The sequence below is a fragment of the Pan paniscus genome, chromosome 21 (assembly GCF_029289425.2).
Source record: "Pan paniscus chromosome 21, NHGRI_mPanPan1-v2.0_pri, whole genome shotgun sequence".
NCBI lineage: Eukaryota > Metazoa > Chordata > Mammalia > Primates > Hominidae > Pan > Pan paniscus.
Window position 1 is genome coordinate 63,898,629 of NC_073270.2, and position 21,162 is coordinate 63,919,790.

General features: G+C 47.8%; 1 protein-coding gene across 1 annotated transcript; it reads left to right on the plus strand.

The window, feature by feature from the left end:
• The first annotated feature begins 1,983 nt into the window (after window positions 1-1,983).
• CIMIP1 (ciliary microtubule inner protein 1) lies at window positions 1,984-21,036 on the plus strand. The gene is made up of 4 exons (XM_008950803.4): window positions 1,984-7,732; window positions 10,244-10,325; window positions 12,168-12,269; window positions 17,360-21,036. Exons 1-4 carry the CDS (start codon window positions 7,665-7,667, stop codon window positions 17,519-17,521), a joined length of 414 nt encoding a protein of 137 aa, XP_008949051.1. The 5' UTR covers window positions 1,984-7,664; the 3' UTR covers window positions 17,522-21,036.
• Window positions 21,037-21,162: the final 126 nt, after the last annotated feature.

Sequence of the window (21,162 nt, forward strand, 5' to 3'; positions counted from 1 at the left end):
TTGCTATTTTCTGTGTTTTCCCACTCTCTCTCTCTGAGACTTGAGTGAAACGTATTTCAAATGAAAATGTGTGGGTATTTGTTAAGGGCCTACTGTATGCCTAGCTCCCTGTGTGGTGTAGGTCGGCACACAGAGTGACCTGCCTGAGATGGGCCAGTGCAGGGGAGCACAGAGTCAAGAAGATCTGGTTCTGATGGCAATCCTTGAACCCCTGGATGCAGCCTTATCTGAAGCCTCTAGACTCTTCAAACATGAGAGCTAAATAATCCCCTGTCTTCATGCAAAGCTGATTTGAGCTGACTCTCTAACCCTTTCAGGTAAGATAGTCCTGGCTGACACATTCTCCTCATTTCTCCCATACCCCCTGTATCTTTCTCTCCAACCCGAATGCTACTTCTGTGGCCTGGGCCTCATCACCACACATCTAGATATCAGCAAACCCCCTCCTAGGCCCCAACCTCCAGTGTTGCTTCCCAGCCCATTCTCCAGGCCAGAGGCACATACATAGGAACAGGTCATAGTGTGCCCCTCCCAGACCAAAGCCATTCAAAGGCACCCAGTTAGGACAAAGGCCCAGCTGATAAGCAGGACAAATGTAGGGTTCTTATATTCATCAGGGGGTCTTTGGGAGACTCCAGCAGCAGGCTTCCTTTCTTCTTAGAGATTCCAAACTTCCTCTGATCCAGGAGGACTTGCAACTTCCTTGGGTATGTCTAGGTGACCCCAAGAGCTTGGAGCTCAGGACCTCTCTTCTATCATGGACAGTGTCAAGGCATCACAAAAATTTTATAAACCCAAGAATCTCAACTTGCTCACTCTCTCCTTTTTTCTCTCTCCCAATCACAGAGGAAAAAAAAAAAAAATGCAGGTCAGCGAGGCCAACTGCAGATCACAGCCCCTCAACTCTGTACCTGCTGAAGTCCCCCCAGATTCCCATCCCAGCACCCCCGCTAATCCTCTGCAATGATTAGACGGTCAGGAACTGGGGGCCGTCGCAGCTGCGATTCTCATTAACTGAGTTTAAAAGACCTGGCACATACGGAGCTCCTCTGTAATCACAGTGCCAGCAAATCTCTGAAATAATAGATATTTCCAACTTAGCCTTCTGGATTTCATAGAGCCCCCAAGCTTTCATTTAAAATCCATTTTATATGAAGTTATCTGAAAATGAACAATAGGAGTCTCAAAGAGATGTCTCCCCAGACACCGGTGTGAAGGCTGCTGAAAGAGATCAATCCACAAATCCATTTGCCTTTTAGATAAAACACACAGGGTCCCAGTGGGTCTTGTCTCCACGTCCATGATAGGAAAAGAGCTCTCCTTGCCATGAAGATGGAGACCACAGTTCTTAACCACTTATGCCATTTCATGTCCTGGGTGAAGTGTCCATCCTCAGAATGGATAGAATAGCCTTCACTGGACAAAGCAGGGCCCACTATGTGCTGAGCACTCTCCAGGTGGCAGGGTCTGGAAGGTAGAGTGAGACTTTGACCCCAGACCATCCACTCGGGGACAGCCTTGCCCGTTGTTCACTCTGTGTGCCGACCTACACCACACAGGGAGCTAGGCACACAGTAGGCCCTTAACAAATACCCACACATTTTCATCTGAAATACCTTTCACTCAAATCTGAGAGAGAGAGAGTAGGAAAACACAGAAAATAGCAATGCCATTCACTGTCTTTATAATCATTCAAATTGTTGAGACTGTTTTTTGGGAAATGATACATTCCTGTCCACTATCCATCTAAGGGGCCAAGACAGATATAGTCCAGGCATACTTGAAATTAGTCTTGTTGATGACTAAGGGCATCTGGACCTTGGTTTCCATCTTTATAGCTGTGTGACCATGAGCAAGTGGCTCAACTTCTCTGATTCTGTATCTGCCTCTGCAAAATAAGAATGATCATAGTCTACATCATTGGGCTATTATGGGGATGAAATGCAATGATGCTTGGGAAATACTTATTGGAAGTGCTTAATAAATTTCAGCTATTACTTCTGCTACTGTCATCATCAGATTGACAGCTCAACCATGTACACAGTAGTACAAGTTTCCCTAGTGCCACCCAGTTGAGTAAACGAATGAACGGGTGTTGTAATTTTATGGAAAAAACCTCCTTCCACCTGCTTCTACCCAATGATCCAGTTTTCCTTCCAAACCCTCTGTCTGACCCTCCATGGGCCACAGAGTCCTCCCCATTGCCATCCCAGTTAAGTAAAATGGTCCGGAATCCTAGAGAATTACTGCACTTAAATTCCCAGTCAAGTTCAGTATTTGTGACTGAAACCTACATCTAACCCTTCAGAAGCAAAAGCTCCATTCCCCAACTGTCCACATTTCCAGCCAGGCTCCTTCCAGGCATGGAAACTTCAGGGCAGATGGAAACGGGCTGCCCATTGCCAAAGCTCAGAATACCCTCTCCGCCTTCACCACTAATGGTGCCTGAAGAGGGCTCCCGGGCATTTCCCACCTTAAATGGCCAGGACCACTGAGTGGGATTCACACTTGGAAATCTAAGTTGGTTCTTTTCCCCTGGCATCAGCTGACTATCTCTTCACACAGGGGTTGGGCTTTTCTCAACTCCCAAGAGCTGGCTTGAGAGATGTCGGGAGGAGAGAGCGGGATGAAATCCACCCTCAGCTTGGTGCGCAGCCTCTCATTGGAGCGGCATTGGATAATTAGGCCAAATAGAGGGCAGACTTACGAGGGAGCTTCCTGGGTGCAGCAGGAGGGGTGCGGCTTTGTTCTTCTTCAATAAGACCCAGAGAGTGATGCTAATTGTTACTTTAGGTGCGTGGAGTGGAGACTATTTGTGAAGCAGGAGGGGAGTTCGTGGGCTGTGACTAAAGAGGGCATAATGAGTGTGAAAAGAGAAGAACCTCTGGGTCCCTTAAGCTGAAGCTCAGTTAAGCCATCAAATACATTCCCTACAAATTGGCACTTTCAGCTCCAGCCTCCATGCTTTTGTTGTGCAGTTGAGGTAATGATCACCCGTGCTGTGAGAAAGGCATGCAGGCTGGCAGAAACCACTCATGGCACAAAGCATTCTTTGGTTTAAAAAAAAAATCATAAAATAAAAAAGAAAGCTGTTTAAGCTTAAAAACTAAAAAAGAAGCGGTTGGCTCCAGTTGTCGACATGTTTTATAAAGCAACAGCAAAATGAAAAAAATAAAAAATAAACTGTCCCAGAGAACTGAGAGAGGGCCAAAAATATTAATACACGGGAACATGGCGAACCTTCTGCAAGCTGTAAATATTTTCCTAGTTTCCCACGTGTAGTCAGCAAGTACGGCAGTTCTTTTTCTCTCTCCACTCTTCCTGTTGGAAATCTATGTGGAATAACAATTTTGCCAGAAAAAAAAAATATATTAGGTTGAAGAAATTGTGTCTGCCAGGGGCTCATGAATTGGTTTCATATATCAGAGGGAGGGGGTTTCAACCCCCAGAGCGAGGAAAATGGAGAAGGATATACAAAACAAAGAAAAAGACCACCAGAGCTTAAAACTAAAAATAGAGTTTGATGTATTTGAATGTCTTAACTTGCCGAGCATGGGGCACGGACCAGTGAAGAAACTCACTGAGGGTGGGGTGGCACCGAAGGTTCAAGATGCCCAGATCAATTTGAATCGAGTGATTTCTCAGTAGAAGTACAGTACACCCCCATGCAAACTTGAGTTTAACTGGGCATCCTGTATTTTTATTTGCTGAATCGGGCCATACCGCCGAGTGGGAGAGGTATTTCAGTGGTTGGAAGAGGTGCTTCCGGTGGTTCTGCTAACGAAGGATTGATAACGCACATCCTGATTGGACAGAGCGAGCTTGTGGGTCCGTTCATAGTTGGTTGAAACAAGGAAGGAGTCTCAGGGGAGACCCAGGAGGTGGGCGTCTCAGGGTGTCTAAGTCTGCGTGTCAGCTGTAGTGACATATGGCAGGTTCTGTATGACCCCACCAGTGCTGCCAAAAGGGGAAACTTTGCCTTTTACAGACACCACCTCAGAAAAAGCTGGACCTGCACTGCTTCCTCAACCCTCACGTACTGCTGAGATTCACAGCCATGCTTCAGCCTTGAAAGTCATCTCGGAAGATAAAGCCATCTTCCCTGGTTACGAGAGAGAGGAAGACTCAGAAATGTCGGCTCCCCATCTTCCTCAGGAGTTCTGCCCCTAGGAAGGAAGGAAGAAGGGCTGCCCTCCAAGGCCAGGGTTCCTCACTGAGCCAGTTCTCCCTTCTGCAAAATGGTCACAAAGCCCTCTGCAAGGGGTTGCTGTGACCATCTGTATGAGATCATTCTCACATTGCTACAGAGAAATCCCTGAGACTGGGTAATTTATAAAGAAAAGAGGTTTCATTGGCTCAGTTTTGCAGGCTGTACAAGAAGTATAATGCTGGCATCTGCTTGGCTTCTGGGGAGGCCTCAGGAAGCTGCAATCACAGCAGAAGGCAAAGGGGAAGTAAGTACATCACAGACCAGATCAGGAGCAAGGGCCGGGGGAGGGGCCACACACTTTTAAACAACCAGATCTCGCAGGAACTCACTCGTGATCGCAATGACAATACCCAGGGGATGGTGCTAAACCATTCATGAGAAATTCACCCCCATGATCCAATTACCTCCTATCAGGCCCCACCTCCAACACTGGGGATTAGAATTCAACATAAGATTTGCAGGGAATACAGATCCAGACCATCTCACCATCAAATCAGAGCATGCAGGGAAGTGCCCCACGGGGGCTGGGGAATGCTGGTGCCCTGAGGGTGACCAGGACAGCCTCAGGCTCAGGGCAGAGCCCAGAGGAGCAGTCCCTGGTGAGTGCAGCTCTGGGTCCTCTCTCACCTCTTGAGAAAGGGGAACCCAGCCTTCCCTGGGGACAGCCTCCAGCCACCGGCCATCCACAGCCTCTCCTTCAACACTGTCATCCTCAAGAAGCAAACCCCACTTCCACCCAAAGCCACATTTCCATCTCCCCACGCCTTCCCCCAAATCGTAGTGTCTTAGATTGAGGGAACAGCCTGCACGCTGACAACAAATGTGATAAACCAGGAGTGAAGCCCTCCATTGTTTGGGAGCCCCGCTGTCAGGCTCCCGCAGAGCTCTCTGCCTTTGCTCCTCTCAGCCTCTGCAGATCCCTAAAATTGGGAGGTGTAGTCATGATCCCCTTTTCCAGATGAGGAAATGGCGGCTCAGAGTTGTTAAGCAATATGCACAAGGTCACTGAGATGGCACACAGCAAACCCGAGACCTGAGCTACGTCAGATCCCAAAACCCGGACATTTATCCGGTACTCTACCCATTTCTAGTCTTGGACCCAGGCTACCCCGTGCAGATATTGCCAAGGAGAATGGAGAAGACTAGCAAACTCTTATTCATCCTTGAAAACCCAACTCACTCATCACCTCCTCTGTCCTCTTCTGTCTCATCTGGGGCTGGCTCTGAATCACATATACCCTATGTCATTTCGTATATAAGGCTGCGTTATCATTTAGTTGCATTCACATCTGCTTACCTGCTAGACTGAACTCCTGGGGGACGCAGAGTGCCTGCTCCTCCATTTCTGCACCCATTTCATTTCCATGGAACCCTCCAGCTGCACCGGCCCCCTTTGCATTCTTCAAACACCCCATGCTGCTCCTGCCTCGGGAACTATACTCCACACCACCCGCTCTGTGGGAAATTCTTCTGATCTTCCACACCAGATCTGCACCCACATGTCTCCTCCTCAGAGAGACCTGCCCTGACCACCTGTTTAACACAGCCCCGCAGCCCCTGGCCTGTCCCTGCCCCCACTGGCCTCATGCCCTGGTGTGACTCTCTTCCTAGCACATCATGCCTCTCTCCCTGGCACCAGGTCACACATGCATTTGTTTCCTGGCTTCATTATCTGTCTTCCCACTCGATGTGCCAGCTCCAGGGAAGCAGAGACCTTGCAGGTCTGACTCCCTCCTGGCACCAGACACATCAAAAGCTCTCAACACACATCCATAGGATGAAGGAACCCTCGATGTCTGGCACTGTTAATGAATTTAGTCTTAATTAATCATCTTAACAGAAATGTCTCAAAACCTCCCAAGGAGGAAAGCGGAATTTGTTCTTACTACGTAATGGATCTTTCTTCCTAGCCATCCACTTATTTCCTCCCAGAATATCTTCCCCTCTGTTGTAAGAATGGAGACCTTGGAGAACAGTCCAGGAAGAAAACCCCAGCTTCCTGCCTAGAGATCTGTCCACCCTCTTGCTAGCCCACTAGCTTGCAGTTGGCTCAGCCGTGGACCTGGGATGTTATATATTCATTAATTAATCAATTCAGCTCCGATGCCAGCCTCTGCTTGCCCACTCACTAATCCAGCTGAGGGACAGTTGGGACCACCCTAATACTGGGCGTGGGCCAGGCATTTCCAACAGCCAAGAAAAGCACCATGTGCTATGAAGGGAAAACACACTAGCTGAGCTCCCCTCTAAACACCACACATAAGTACAAATCTGTTGATAAGGGAAGAGGCCATGGAGATGGACTAGGGAGAGTCTCAGATACCTAACTGGTGGATACACACACTGGCATCCTCCCAGACCAGTGCCCTGGTAATTATCTAGGAGGTGACCTGTAGCTCAACTGAGTCATGCTTCCTCCTCTCTCAGTCCCCCGAGGCAGGCTCTGGACACCTGCTCATCTCATGGCTGCTCAGCCAGAAAAATGTCCTCCTACATCGTGTAGATGATCCCCTTGCTGTTGTCTCAGAGACATTTTCCAGCTCTGGGTCCACAACAATGGGGGTATGGTGGAAACCTAGGGGGTCAATGAATCAGTCAACAAACACTGGCTGAGCACCCCAGCGATAGAGTGATTACTGCCTATAGGCAGGGAAAAAGAGTGTGGGGTGGTGGGGTCTGGAGGTAACATTATCCGTGAATTTCACTTAGGGATTGTTACAAAGAGTGGACGCCAACCAAAACGCATATTTTCTCCAAAGACATGTGCAGTAATATTTTAGCAGCACTTTTGTGGTGGCCAAAAACTCATTGCAACGCCCATCAGCAAATACTGTTCAGGAGCAGAAATGGACGCTAGGGCCACTCACAGCAACGGGGATGCTCTCTCAATCATGACACTGGGTAAAGGCAGCCAGGCACAAAGGAGAACATCTGGATGGTTCCACTCACACAAAGTTCAAATCACAGCAAAGCTAATCTTTGCAGAGGGAAGTCAATGAGAGCCAGGGAGGACGGTGACCCTGGGGGCCACTGGGGGAGGCTGGCCATGCTTTGTTTTCTAATCTCCAGGTGACGGTTACAGGCGAGTCTTCTCTTTGACATACTCAATTAAGCTCTGTACACTTGAGCGTCTGTCCACTCGTAGGTGTACATACTTCCACTGCGGATTTAAACTTTCAAAGAAGTCTAGGGTGTTAGGTCTGGAGGTTTCCCCAAGGTTTTCCACAGATGAGCAAATGGGCCTAGAGGTGGACAAAGGGCCCAGACGTGAGCAAAGGGTGGCAGCAAGCCCGGACCCAAGCGACGCGGCGAAAGCACAGCGACCCCACCCTCGCCAGGTGCAGAGCCATTTCCGCCTCCGAGTCCTGCGTTGCCTGGCAACTGGTCTCCCAGGAGACGCGAGACGCTGAGCCCAGGGCCAGAGCTTGCGGGGCGCACGGAGCCCCCAGGCCTCATGGCGCAGAAACCTCTCAGCACCGCGGCGGCTGAACGCATGAACCTTGTGGGTCAGGATGAGATCTGGTAACGCCTGGGATCGGGTAACGCGATGGGCTCCTGTTCTCACCTGAAGTGTCCACATCTGGGGTCTCAGTTTCCCCACCAAGTCCAGGAAGTGATCGACCACTAAACTCGAGGGGCAGAGGGGCGTGCGCTGAGGATGGTCAGGGGCCTTGAGGAAAGGGGTCAATGTTAGGGACATGAAAGCGACAGGAGGGCCTTTCTCCGTCTCCTTCTCCCTCTCCTGTTGGGCCCACCAGGAAGACGTGGGAGATTGGCTTTCAGCAATCAGCAGAGATTGGCTTGTTGAAATCCAACTAACATGTTCATGTTTTCTTTTTTTTCTTCAAATCTCAGCATCCAACCAGAACGTGTTCATGTTTTTAAGACTGATGATTTTTTGTTTGTTTGTTTGTTTTTTGAGATGGAGTCCTGCTCTGTCCTCCAGGCTGGAGTACAGTGGCGCGATATCGGCTCACTGCAACCTCTGCCTCCTGGGTTCAAGCAAGTCTCTGCCTCAGCTTCCCGAGTAGCTGGGATTACAGGCGCCCACCACCACACCCGGCTAATGTTTTTGTATTTTTAGTAGAGACGGGCTTTCACCATCTTGGCCAGGCAGGTCTTGAATTCCTGACGTCGTGATCCACCCGCCTCGGCCTCCCAAAGTGTTAGGATTGCATGCGTGAGTCACCGCGCCTGGCCAAATTTTTTTTTAAAAAAAGAAAGCAAAAATCCTAATATTTGTTAAATTTGAATGAAATACATGAAAATCCCTTGATTCTCCTGGGTTTTTAAGTAATATATTTTAACTTTAAAGATAGATCCATTTTCTAAAAGATGTATGTCTAGCAGACATTTGTCATGGATATTTTAATTGGCATGCTATCTGCTACGTATTATTGCATCTCTTTGAAGGTTTAACTCATATGGGAATTTACAGATTTAGATATAAGTAAGTTGTAGTAACAATAAAACATACTTGTTTACCTTCTAAACTTCAGTTATCCTATTTACCCTCTCTATAATTTTTACCATTTCCTTGTAAAAACCTATATTAGTCACTTCATATGTGTCTTTAAATTGTTTTCACTTGATGAATTTATTTTATGGAAAACTTCATATCACTCTCATAAATAGAAAACCTTTATCATTTGGCATAAAATACACAACTATTTTTTACAAAATCTTTATCCAAGTGTCCCAACAGGAGATGCTACCACAGCAGGATCTGTTCCCTCTGTCTGAAATGCCCCTTCCTCTCTTCTTCACCAGACAAACTTCTGCTCATCCTTCAAGACCCAAATCTAAGTGACCCCTCCTCTTTGAATAGGGCCCTTGGCTACTGAACACTTAAATTGTAACTGGTCCAAATTGGGTTCAGCCGTTAAGTGTAAACTGCGTGACATATTACGAAGATTTATTAAAAAAAAAAAAAGATTATTTAAGTGACTGTCAGCCGGATGCAGTGGCTCACACCTGTAATCCCAGCACTTTGGGAGGCCGAGGCCAGGAGTTGAAGACCAGCCTGGCCAACATGGTGAAACCCCATCTCTACTAAAAATACAAAATTATCCAGGCATGGTGGCACACACCTGTAATCCCAGCTACTCAGGAGGCTGAGGCAGGAGAATTGCTTGAACCCAGGAGGCGGAGGTTGCAGTGAACCTAGATTGTGCCATTGCACTCCATCCTAGGCAAAAAAAGGCGAAACTCCATCAAAAAAAAAAAAAAAAAAAAGACTGTCACCTGTTTATTCTTATGTTCTTTTTAATGTAGTTACTAGAACATTTCAAATTGTGTATGCAGCTCATGTTTGTAGCTTATGTTACATCTTGATTGAAATAGACTCTGCCTTAGATGCTCACTGCCCAGGGCAAAGAGTTGACCAGGGTCTCCGAAACTGTGGGGAAGGGATATGCTGATATTGATTCCAAGATAGAAGAAACTAGAAAACTCAAAACGATTGAATGTTTAATTTGATGTTTGCAAAATGTGGCACGTGGGCTCGTCTACTGCAATGCCACTCAGCTCATGGGTAGTTAGATATAAACAATATTAGCATGGAGCAAAAGCAAGGTCAGATTAGGGTGGGGCAAGTGAGGCACTTGCGCTGCAATATTTAGGAAATGCTCCATGTCAAGGTCATGCAGACGCTGTCTCTGCACTTGCAGGAAGCAGGGAGTGAGTGCCTCCTCCACTTTTGCACCTCCTCAAATTTTGAGTCATAAGGGCCTCCAAAATAAGAGATCTGGTACCTAGAAGGCTCCTCAGGCAGAATCGGCCCCCAGACTGGCCCTTACCCGGCATTCCCTCTTAGCCGTAACAGCCAACCAGCATCTCTCTTTCGTTAGCCACGTGTCTCCCTTGCTGGTGGGAGGTGCACAGCATCAGAGGTTCTCACGCTGTCTGGCTCCTCACTCCGTCCCTGGTGCAGAACCACTGCCCAGTCAATGTTCGTGGAGAATGGAAATGTCCCCCACAGACCCCTTGAACCTTTTTCCGTGTTGCCCAGCACTCAGGAACTTTCTTTTTCAGGAAATACCGTCTGAAGGCTGAATCGGAAGCACGGCAGAACTGGCCCCAGAACTGGGGGTTTTTAACAACCCCTTTTGAGGAGGTAAATATAAATTGTATGAGCCCCAAGGTTATAGAATCAATCATTTCAAAGAATGAATGATTACAAAGTCTATAATTTGCAAGAATAAAACTAAAGAGCATGTTGTAGGCAAAGATCACTAACTCCTAAACCAGAAGGTTCCCGCCTTTCACAGATTCCTGGGCACCGACCACATGCCAGGCATGTTCTAGGTGCTTCGGCAGAACCAGATGATCAAATCTGGACAAGAACCCCGGTGCAGAGACAGGTGTTGTTTTATGCCCATTTACAAATTAGGAAATTGAGCTCCAAGACCTGCAAAGTCACACAACTGATAAGGACCCTACTCAGGTGAGAAGCAGGTGGGTCTGATGCCACAGCCACCTGACCTCAGACTTCCCATCTGTAAAGTGGGATGAGAGTCCTCACCTGCCTAACTGAGCGACTGTGAGGTGCAGATACAAGAAGGCTATGGACACCTCACCTGGCCTGGAGGCCAAGTGACATATGAGGGATTCTTGGGAAAATGCTGTCGGTATTCCCTAAAGATGACAAGTCCAGAAGTCTACAGGGACCAGCTAGGTGACAGAAACAGGAGACAGGGCCAAGCATAATTAATCAGAAGGGGTGGAGACTCAGGCAAAGACGCCACTGGTCCTGTCCAAAGAGGCAGCCAGCATGAGCCCAGCCAAGTGAAACCATATGGGAAAGCCAACTGCATATTCCCATCACTCAAGAGAGTCCAGAAAGCCAGATGTTTACATGAAATTTTCTGAGTCTAGAAATGAAATGCTTATGTGGGTTCTGGTGGGGTGGTGGCCACCAATCTGCAACCTCTCAAACTTCAGGACAGAACACAAGAGATGCAGAATTAATTAAAACACCACATCAGTCAAAGTATCTATGATTCACAGCAGTGTAAAGCCCATTTGTAATTCATCCCGCCCTACGAGCTTTGAAATTATGCTGTTCTTAATGAGGGTGTTTTTAATTCTTAGAGGGTTCCACAGTTTGAAATTTTATGCATAGAATGAGTTCTTATTAATATAATATGCATAAGGAGTCTATATTAATATTCTTTATATGTAATTAAATTGGGTTTTCAAGAAGCTTGATATTGCTTGAAAAATTAAAAAGGGGAGTGGAGGCTCCCCTCTAATATTTTAAAGTTCGGTCCTGAAAACTTTTTGGCATTTTTTGTTAGTTTGTTTGTTGTTGTTTGAGACAGGGTCTGGATCTGTCACCCAGGCTGGAGTGCAGTGGCATGATCTCAGCTCACTGCAGCATCCACCTCCAGGCTCAAGCCATCCTGTCACCTTGGCTCCCAAGTAGCTGGGACCACAGGCACATGCCATCATGCCCAGCTAATTTTTGTATTTTTTGAAGAGATGGGGTCTTGCTAAGTTGCCCAGGCTGGTCTTGAACTCCTGAGCTCAAGCAATCCTCCCACCTCGGCCTCCCAAAGTGTTGGGATTACAGGCATGAGCCACCACACTCAACCCTTTTTGGCATTTTAAAACTCGAGTCCATAACTAGTAACGTTTTCTCAAATTCCCCCACAGGGGATGTAAATCAGGAGGCTGTGGTGAGCAGCAGGAGGGGATGGAGATGGGTCTCGGCTTTGGGTGCAGCAGGCCTGCATTGAGGTCCCCACCCTACTTTCCTAACGGTGTAACTAAGACAAGCCTCTGCCTCCCATTTCCATGCCCCACTTCTGTGTCTATAAAATGTGCCTTCTAGGGGAAGCAATGGGGAGGACACTCCCCCAGCTTCACCTGAGGCTTCCCGTCTCTGGGGATTCTGTTTCAGTACATTTCCCCCAGCTTCACGTAAGACTTCCCATCTCTGGGGATTCTGTTTCAGTTAATCAAGTGTGAAGAAGATCTCCCCACCCCAAAACCCAAAATCGAGCTTCCTGAGCGTTTCCGCATCCGGCCGGTGACCCCAGTGGAGAAGTACATCAAGGTTTGAAACGTTTTTAAATACTCAGTTTTTTTAAATACTCATTTTCCTAAGTAAGAAATAAGCCCCAGTGGAAACTGATGGCTCCAGATGTGCAAAGCCAGCACTGAAGGTAAGAGCACAGCAGTGCCAGGTGCAGAGTCCAGGTCCACGTCCTTCCCAAACCCAGCCATGGGAAACATGCCAGGCTAAAGTCTACAAGTGCAAGCACCATGACCTCCTGCTCTGCAGAAGCAGAGAGAAGGCAGGAAAATGGGGTCTTCATGCGTTCTTTCAGCAAACATTTCCAGGGTGTGGGCAGGAAGGCAGGGCAGACCCAGGCAGGGACTCTGGAATCAGACCACCAGATCCCTGTGCTGATAGGCTGCTCACCTTCTGTGTGGTCTTGGGCAAGTGGCTTGACCTCTCTGTGTCTCCCCTGCCTGTCTTATACAATGGGGGTTAATGAAGCACCTACTTCAGGGAGTACCCTCAGGGTTCAGCAGGCTGCCCAGCATGTTTAGAGAGTGCCAATGACAGTCAGCTATTACTAAGGTGCAACAGCTTGGTTGGGAAAACAGTAATGAACAAGAAGACAAGACCCCAGCCCACATGTCTGGGTCTAGAGAACCAACATTAACCAAGAAAATCAACACCATTTGGATACGCTATGCTAGCACCATGGAGGAAACAGGCCGGTGGTGTGTCACAGGATAAGAGAGGGCGGGGTGGTCAGGGAAGGGGCCCTTTGAGCTGAGGACTGAAGGATGACCAGGCACCAGCCCTAGGAAAAGTATTCTAGGCACAGGGAACAGCATGTAGGAAAGCCCTGAGATAGAACACAGGCTGCTATGTTTCAGGAACAGCAAGGCAAGGCGATGCGACAGGAGCTTGGGTGGAGGGTGGGGGCAGGAGGAGAAGGTGTGGGTGGAGAAGGGATGTGAGTGGAAAAGTGGGCAGGCTAGAAGAAGGAGTTGCAATTGGAGTCCAATTTAGAGCAGAAGCCGCTGGAGGGTTGTAAGCAGGGCCATGGAAAGGCAAGACCTGCCTATTGGAAAGATGGCTCTCATTGCTAGTGGAGAAAAGATTGTGGGGAGAGGGGACAGGAGTGACCGGGCCAAACCCAGAGAAGAGAGGCCTTAGACGATGCTCTCGCCTGAAGCCTACACCACAGCGGACATGGCTCAGATCCCTCTAGAAACAGTTGAGCTCCATATGTCTCATGGGTCTGTCATTTTGGCCGGGAGTTCTGCCCTCTGCCCAGCTACAGAGAAGGTGGTTCTGCGTGCTGACGGGGAGAGCAGATGAAAACCCAAGATGAAGGCCGCAGGGCAGGGGGAGTTCAGCTGCAGCCTTTTGCCTGGCATGCTCGTGGTCTGATGGGGTAGCTGGCACATAGTGAGCATTTGGGGGGTATGCATCTGTGAGCCCCAACGAATGAATGAGTGAATGAGCTCCATTGAGTTATGTTGACAGTTTTTACCCCAAATATAAAGCAATATAGAGTCACTGCTAAAAAATATTTAGAAATACACCAAAATATAAGATAATTAAAACCCACATATAGGCTCTTACCCATGATTAACATTTTGGGGGTGCTCCTTCCAGAGGTTTTCCTACACATCCCTTGACCTGTAAGAGTAACCACCCCACCAGCTCAAGCTATTATTATCTCTTAGCCACTCTCCGTGATGACTGCTTTACATGGGGTGTCTCATCTTACTTCCACTGCAGCCCCGGATATTATCATCCTCAAACCCATTTTGCAGATGGGAAAGCTGAAGCTTAAAAAAGCTGAATTCCTTTCTCTGGCCACACAGCAAGTGTGTCTGATTCCAGAGCCCTGCTTTTAAATGTTACCCTCAAATATTCCTCAAATGTATGTTCATGTATATGTATATACACACTTGTGCACACACACACATACTTTTTAGGTATATGTTTACAAATCAAACTACACAGGCTGCTTTGTAATCTCCTTTTTCCACCTAACAACATACCCTGGACATCTTTCCATGCAGTTTAAAAAAGCACTCTAAATCGCTATTATATTAATGGCTGTGTTTTTCTCCACTGTGTGGATCTGTCATAATTTATTTAACCGTCCCCCTATTCCTGGCCATTGAGGTTGTATCCGGCATGAGATTTGGGAGAATAACCCTGCAAGGAACACCCTTGTAGACACAGCAATTTGCTCTGAGTCCGTAATTTTCTTGATATTAGTGCCTACAAAGGTGATTGTTCAGATGAAATGCACACATTTAGGGAGCTCGCTCTCCTGTGGCCTAGAACACTGGGCTGGCCGGAGAATAGAGGAAGAGAGACTGGGATGTAGGTCGGACATTTTTCCAGAGCTGGGCTTTAATTCTGCCAACTCCCTGCCTCCACCTGCCTCCATCCTAAGAATACGGTGGCATGGGATCTGCTTAGTGTCTATAATGTCCCTCAGCCACATGCTGTCCCCACAGATCCCTTGCCGGCCCATGAGACTGGACTTTCCCTCTGCCACCAGGGCCCCTGGGCCTGCTCTGCACAACCACAGTTATTCTCTTTCCAAAGAAAGCGCCCCCACCTAGATACCAGAGAGGTGCCCCTCCTGGAGGATGGGAAACAGGGAGGAACCATCCAGGCACCAGAACAAACCAAAACATGGTTTTCTCCTGTGAGAGACTCCTGTCTAGGAGCAAGGGCCAGCTCTTAAAGCCACACTCACCAGACAGAGCCTGTGGGGTGGCAGGGGTAAGGACAAGAACCTTGATTCAAGCGAGAAAGGTCCCCAGCCTCTGCTTCCCTCCAAACTTCCTTTCTTGCCCAAGAAATGGTAATGGTGGCCGGGTGCAGTGGCTCACGCCTGTGATCCCAGCACTTTGGGAGGCCGAGACAGGCGGATCATGAGGTCAGGAGATTGAGACCATCCTGGCTAACACGGTGAAACCCCATCTCTACTAAAACTACAAAAAATTAGCCAGGCATGGTGGTGGGCGCCTGTAGTCCCAGCTACTCAGGAGGCTGAGGCAGGAGAACGACGTGAACCCGGGAGGTGGAGCTTGCAGTGAGCCGAGATCGTGCCACTGCACTCCAGCCTGGGCGACAGAGTAAGACTCCGTCTCAAAAAAAAAAAAATGGTAACTGGTTTCCTTCTTCCACCTTTCTTCCACCTTCCTATCCTCTCACTGGTGACCAAAGCCTTTAAAAATATATTTATTTTTAATAGGTAACCTTGATACCTAAAAGGGCATCTGATGAGATGCCTCCCTCCCTCTGGACCCCTGGAGCCACTGTCACCCATTTGTCACGCACTCTTGCATAGACAAGGACATCCATGGGCCTCTGGCCTCATTTTCTTATTACACAGCTTGTACCATACTTTGAATAGTTTTGTGCACCTCTTTTCTCTTAGAAGTTTATCTCATCCTTCTAAACCATTGCATGGCACACCACAGTGTGGATGGGCCATAGTGAATGAGCCTCCGTGGGTGGATATGCAGCTTATGTCCAATTGTTTGCTATTACAAACAGCTCCGCAAGGCATCCCTTGCACCATCGTGGGTGTGTACATGTGTAGCTATCAGGATATTTTAGAATGAATGCCTCAGAGTAGATTGTTAGGTCAAAGAATGTTTGCATCTGCACTTTCTTTTTTTTTTTTTTTTTTTTTTTTGCATCTGCACTTTCAAAAGATAATTGCCAGGCTGGGCATGATGGCTCATGCCTATAATCCCAACACTTTGGGAAGCCAAGGCAGGTGGATCAACTGAGGTCAGGAGTTCGAGACCAGCCTGGCCAACATGGTGAAACCCTGTCTCTACTAAAAATACAAAAATTAGCTGGGCATGATGGCACTTACCTGTAATCCCAGCCACTCAGGAGCTGAGGCAAGAGAATCACTTGAACCCAGGAGGCAGACGTTTCAGTGAACTGAGATTGTGCCACTGCACCCTAGCCTGGATGACAGAGCAAGACTCCGTCTAAAAAAAGGGAAAAAAAAAGATAATTGCCATATCGCCCTTGCTCCTATAATGCCCTTGTTAGTGGTGGTGTTTTCATCCTTTTGCCCCTCTGCTGGGTGAAACATGATGTCTCACAGTGGATTTCAACTGCATTTCTTTTACAAGTTAGATAAAGACTTGGAAGTTAGTCTGTGTGCTCCCAAAGGCCTGGCTGGACAAACAGCTTTGAGAGCTGCTTCCCTTCTGAACAATTTTACTTGTAGCTGGTTCAAGGAAGCTTTGGCCCCTCTGTCATTTGTTGATGACCTGCCCTACATGTAGCCTTGCAGGAGACTAATTTTAGGAGTTCATCAAGAACATATGCTAAGGGGTTTCGTCCACCAGCAGCAGCCAGCCCACTCGGGACCATCCCCTCCTGCCACCGCCTCACCGGCAGGTTCCATTAGTAAAAGTGAACTCATAACCCCAAGCATATTAAACCTCTTTATCTCAGTTCTTCTGCTAGAACAAATGTCCCGCACTGTTGCCTTTGTTCAAATCCCCTTATGCAGAACAGATTATTTCAAAAGAAGGGGAAAACCTGCCTAAACATTTACCCTCATTTTCCAAAAATGTCAAATCTGTCCAAGGAGTTGACAAATGAAGTTGTGTTTTTTCATTCCAGATAGAAGCCTATTTTCCTTTTGGTTTTTAAAATTAAATTCAGTTGCTTTTCATTCCTGTGATCTCCACGGTTTGGAGTGTGTGTGTATATACAGATGCATTTCGTAGAGGCTTCTCATCGAAACAGGGTGACGTGCACCTGCCGCAATGCCATCTGACAACAGTGCCATATATTTTATAAAAGGCAGTGAAAACTGTAGCACTTGATATTTCTGCATCTTTTTTTCTTTTTGCTTTCTTACCAAATAAAAATTATTTTGCTGGAAGTCATGAATTAAATATGTTAGGCATTACACAATAAAGAAACATGTTTGATGTTCCTCACTTCCCGGAAAGATGAGAGCCTCTGAGTCCAGCTGATTGGAATGTGCTTGTTTTCAGTACACATCAGGGAGGCTGGCTTTTCTTTCTGTCTTTTCCACCCCTGCCTCACATGCCGATGCTGGGTGCCTCGTGTCTCTGTGGCCGAAGGTCACTAAATCCCCTGCATTTCCATTCCAGGTCTTTCCATCCCCCCCAGTCCCACAGACCACCCAGGGCTTCATCGGCTGGAGATCTGCAGTGCCAGGCCTGAACAAGTGCCTAGAGCTCGACGATGAGATCAGAAGCTGCAAAGGTGCTTTTGCACGAGAGCTGTGCTGGCCCAAGCAGGGCGTGCACTGAATCCAGACGGAGTTCTGCCCAGGGGTGCTGCATATCGGTCACCAGGCACCCGGGGCCATGCCAGGGAAAGGAAGAGCTCCCCTGAATCCCGAGGACACAGTCCCCTGCGTACTTGCTCATGGGATGTTGCAAAGAACACAAAGTGTGCCTTAGACATTCTCAACTCATCAGCGTCACCCTTCCAGAATGTTCACGTCCACACCCATTCTTGGCTAATGTAATGAATAAGGCTTCTCTCATTTGTTTTTGATACCTTGGGAATTTCTATGCAGGGCTTTAAAAAAAAATAAGTGATTCAATTTTAAAAATATTTGTCTAGGTCCTTCAATGTAGCTTTTCATTGCACCTATCACCATCCTTATTTATAACGAACTTGTTGATCAGGTGTTTCTCTATCCAGATATCCCTGGGCCTGTTTTTCAGGAAGAATAATACACTTAGAGAATCCCTTGGCTCTCCTTGCTCAAGATATTTGCAATAAGTTAACAGCTTTAAAGGCAGAAATGAGCCCAAGATTTGCCACTGGGCGTAGATTCACAGGAGAAAAATGGGTTTCCCAATCCCTCTAAGAAAACCACTGCTGCTGAGCTGTCCCAGCCACCCCCAGTCCAGCACAGAAAGCTCCAGGCTGCCCAAATGGGTCATTTTCCTTCCCCGAGTACATCAACCCCACAGTTACCATTTTCTTTCTGAACACTGTCTAGCTGTCTCTCTTCTCCTACTCCTACAAATGGGGACTGGGGGCATGGAGTGTCCAGCTGGCCAGAAGGAAAAGCCGGCATGTCCTCAGGCCTCATGAACTGGACCCCAAAAAGTAGGAGAGCAGAGTTTGCAGCAGCCTGTGGGAGCTGGTTTGTGTTTCGTTTCCAAGGAGTGGGGGGTTGGCGCGCTCTTCAGACCCGGCGTAGACAGGGCAGGAGGGGCTGTGTTCAGTTACCCATCCTCCGTGGAAACACAGGCCTTCCTCCCCTTTGTTGGTCAGGCCTCACTGTTCCTGGGATGGATTCCTCCATTTATTTGGCTGACTGGGGCCTGAGGGGACTTCCACTGGGTGGCACCCATTGACAAGGCCCATCCACCCAAACATGTCCTGTTCACCTTCCTGTCCAGTCATGGGTGGGTGGGTGTGCTAGAGCCAACCCAGGAATCCCTCCACTAAGGCCTCTGAGAACCTAAGTCCTCTAAGCCCTGAACACTGGCTGTCACCCCTCTGGCATGTTCCTAAAGGGACTCCATGATTTGAGGGTCACTAGATACCAGGGGACAGAATTCCTATCAAATCTGGGTCCTCCCCTGCAAGCTCCGGGCTCAGAGCCCCCAAATCTCAGAAGCCCCAGCAGAAGAGCTTCTCTTATTCAGGGACTCTGTTCTCTGTAAAAACTACCAGCCTTCCTCTTTCCAAGGGTCTGGCTGTAGACACCAACTACTCAGTGCTGAGAACAGAGCCACATAGCAGAAGCCTTCTCCCAGCCACCTAGATGGTTCTCTGTCTCCCCACACCCCTCGTCCAACCCCAGAGTGGGAAATTCCTAGATTGGCATGGGCTGCCCAGCCCAGAAGAGCTGATACCCAAGAGAACAGCCCTTCAAGGAGCCTTGCCGTTACCTCCGAGTATGGTGCCCACACACATCGCTGGGCATAGGGGCCAGGGCCATCAAGAAACATCATGGCTATTTAGGTTCTGAGAAAAGGGGGAGCAAGGTATTTGGTTGAATTGTGTCCCCCAGAAAGATATGAAGTCCTAGCTTCCAGTACCCATGGAGGCGAACTTACCTGGAAATAAGGTCATTGCAGCTGTGATTAGTTAGATGAAGATGAGGTCCTATAGAAGAAGGGTTGACTCTTTATCCAGTGTGATCGGTGTCCTCATGAGAAGAGGAGAGAGTGACACGCAGCGGGGACACGGTCATGTGGAGACACAGACATGCAGGAGAAGGCACCATGCCACACCAGAGGCAGAAATGGGAGGGATGCATCTACCAGCCACAGAATGCCAACATTTGCAGGCAAACCACGAGAAACTAGGAAGAGGCGAGGAAGGATTCTACCCCATAGATTTCAGAGGGAGCATGGCCCTGCCGATGCCTCGACTTCAGACTTCTGGACTCTGGAACGGTGACAGAACACATTTCTGTTGCTTTATGCCACCTCATTTGGGGTACTGGGTACAGCAGCTCCAGGAAATGAATATGGCCTTGAACACATGTTACCTCCCCCTCTCCTCCCCTACTCAGAACACATCCTCCTCTAACCATGTGTCTTTCACTGGTCTTGACCCGGGCTGAGTCTATGACAGACAGATCACATGGCCCCTCAAACTCCAAAGATGTTTCTAATCACCCAGAGGTTTAGCCTGATGTAGACTAAACAACTGAATGCTTGGCCAAGCCTGTCCCTATTAAATCCTAATGTTTTGGAATCCAAGTCATTGCTGCAGGCAAAGCATCTGCCCTTGGAGGAACATTTGTCCCTTCTTGTGATCAGACACCTCCACCACAGTCAAGCAGTGGCCAGAAAGCGGGATTGCTTTGTGCTGACCTCTGTCTCAACCGCATTTCCATCCCATTGCTAGAGCAGAGACAGCACCCGCCTTGGTGGGGGATGAACCTCCCATGTCAGGTTGTTTTTAGTTCTAATTCTTGATCACAAAACAAATCTAGGATTCATCATCCATGTCATCTGCGTGCCCACAACAGGTGGCAGCAAAAATCTAGCCCAAAAGGTGGGTTCCCTTGACCTGTCCTGACCCCTAGCCTGGACAGGAAATCAACATGTCCATTTTTACTCTTCTGAAACTCAGGGGTGAATTAACTTTCGCCCTGGTTTTCACTAACCTGTGTATGTTGACCAACAGCCCTGACTTTTAGGGAGACTAGTCAGCAGATCTTTCTGGTGGAAACGATCAGAGTGGAGCTGAGAAAGCCATGCCACCGTGTGGACAGCTGAACCTGCAGAAAGCCAGAAATCCCAGTGAGGAAGGCCTCTGAGGCTGGCCCGCGCCTCCTGGCCACAGCATACCAGTGGAGGAAATGGGTGTGGGCGTACCCATATTGGATCCATTTAACTCCAGTTCCTTGTGAGGACAAAAATTCAAGACACTCAGATTCAAAGTCTGAAGACACACATGTTCTCTGGACAATCAGCAGGTGAATACCTTTCAATATCTCAGAAATTATTTGATGCTTTTTTGCTACCCTTCAATTTAAATGACGCTCATGCCAAGTTTATGTATATGTGTTTAATGCCCTTTAAAACTAATCCTACTTAAAACATTACAGTGAAGTTTTTTTTAGCCTTTTGCTCTTGACAATACATAGATGGTTAGATATTTTAAACTAACTGACATCTAGGAAGTCTTAGTTGGTGGGGTTTTTTTTCTTCTGTCCCCAGTAATGTATTCACCAACTAACCACATATGTGCTTGCATTTAAAGAAATAAAAACAAGGCAACATTTCTGCAGGTATCAAACTCCAATGCCATGGTCCTCCCTACCGACATCCTCCCCCTGGACTCACAGAATGACCTTTTGGCATTAAGCAATTTGGGCTGCACTCATGAGTTTGTAACAGAGCACAAATGTCCAGTCAACAGCCCCAGCTGAGAATCGAAGTGGACAACATTCAAGGATTCAATTACCCTG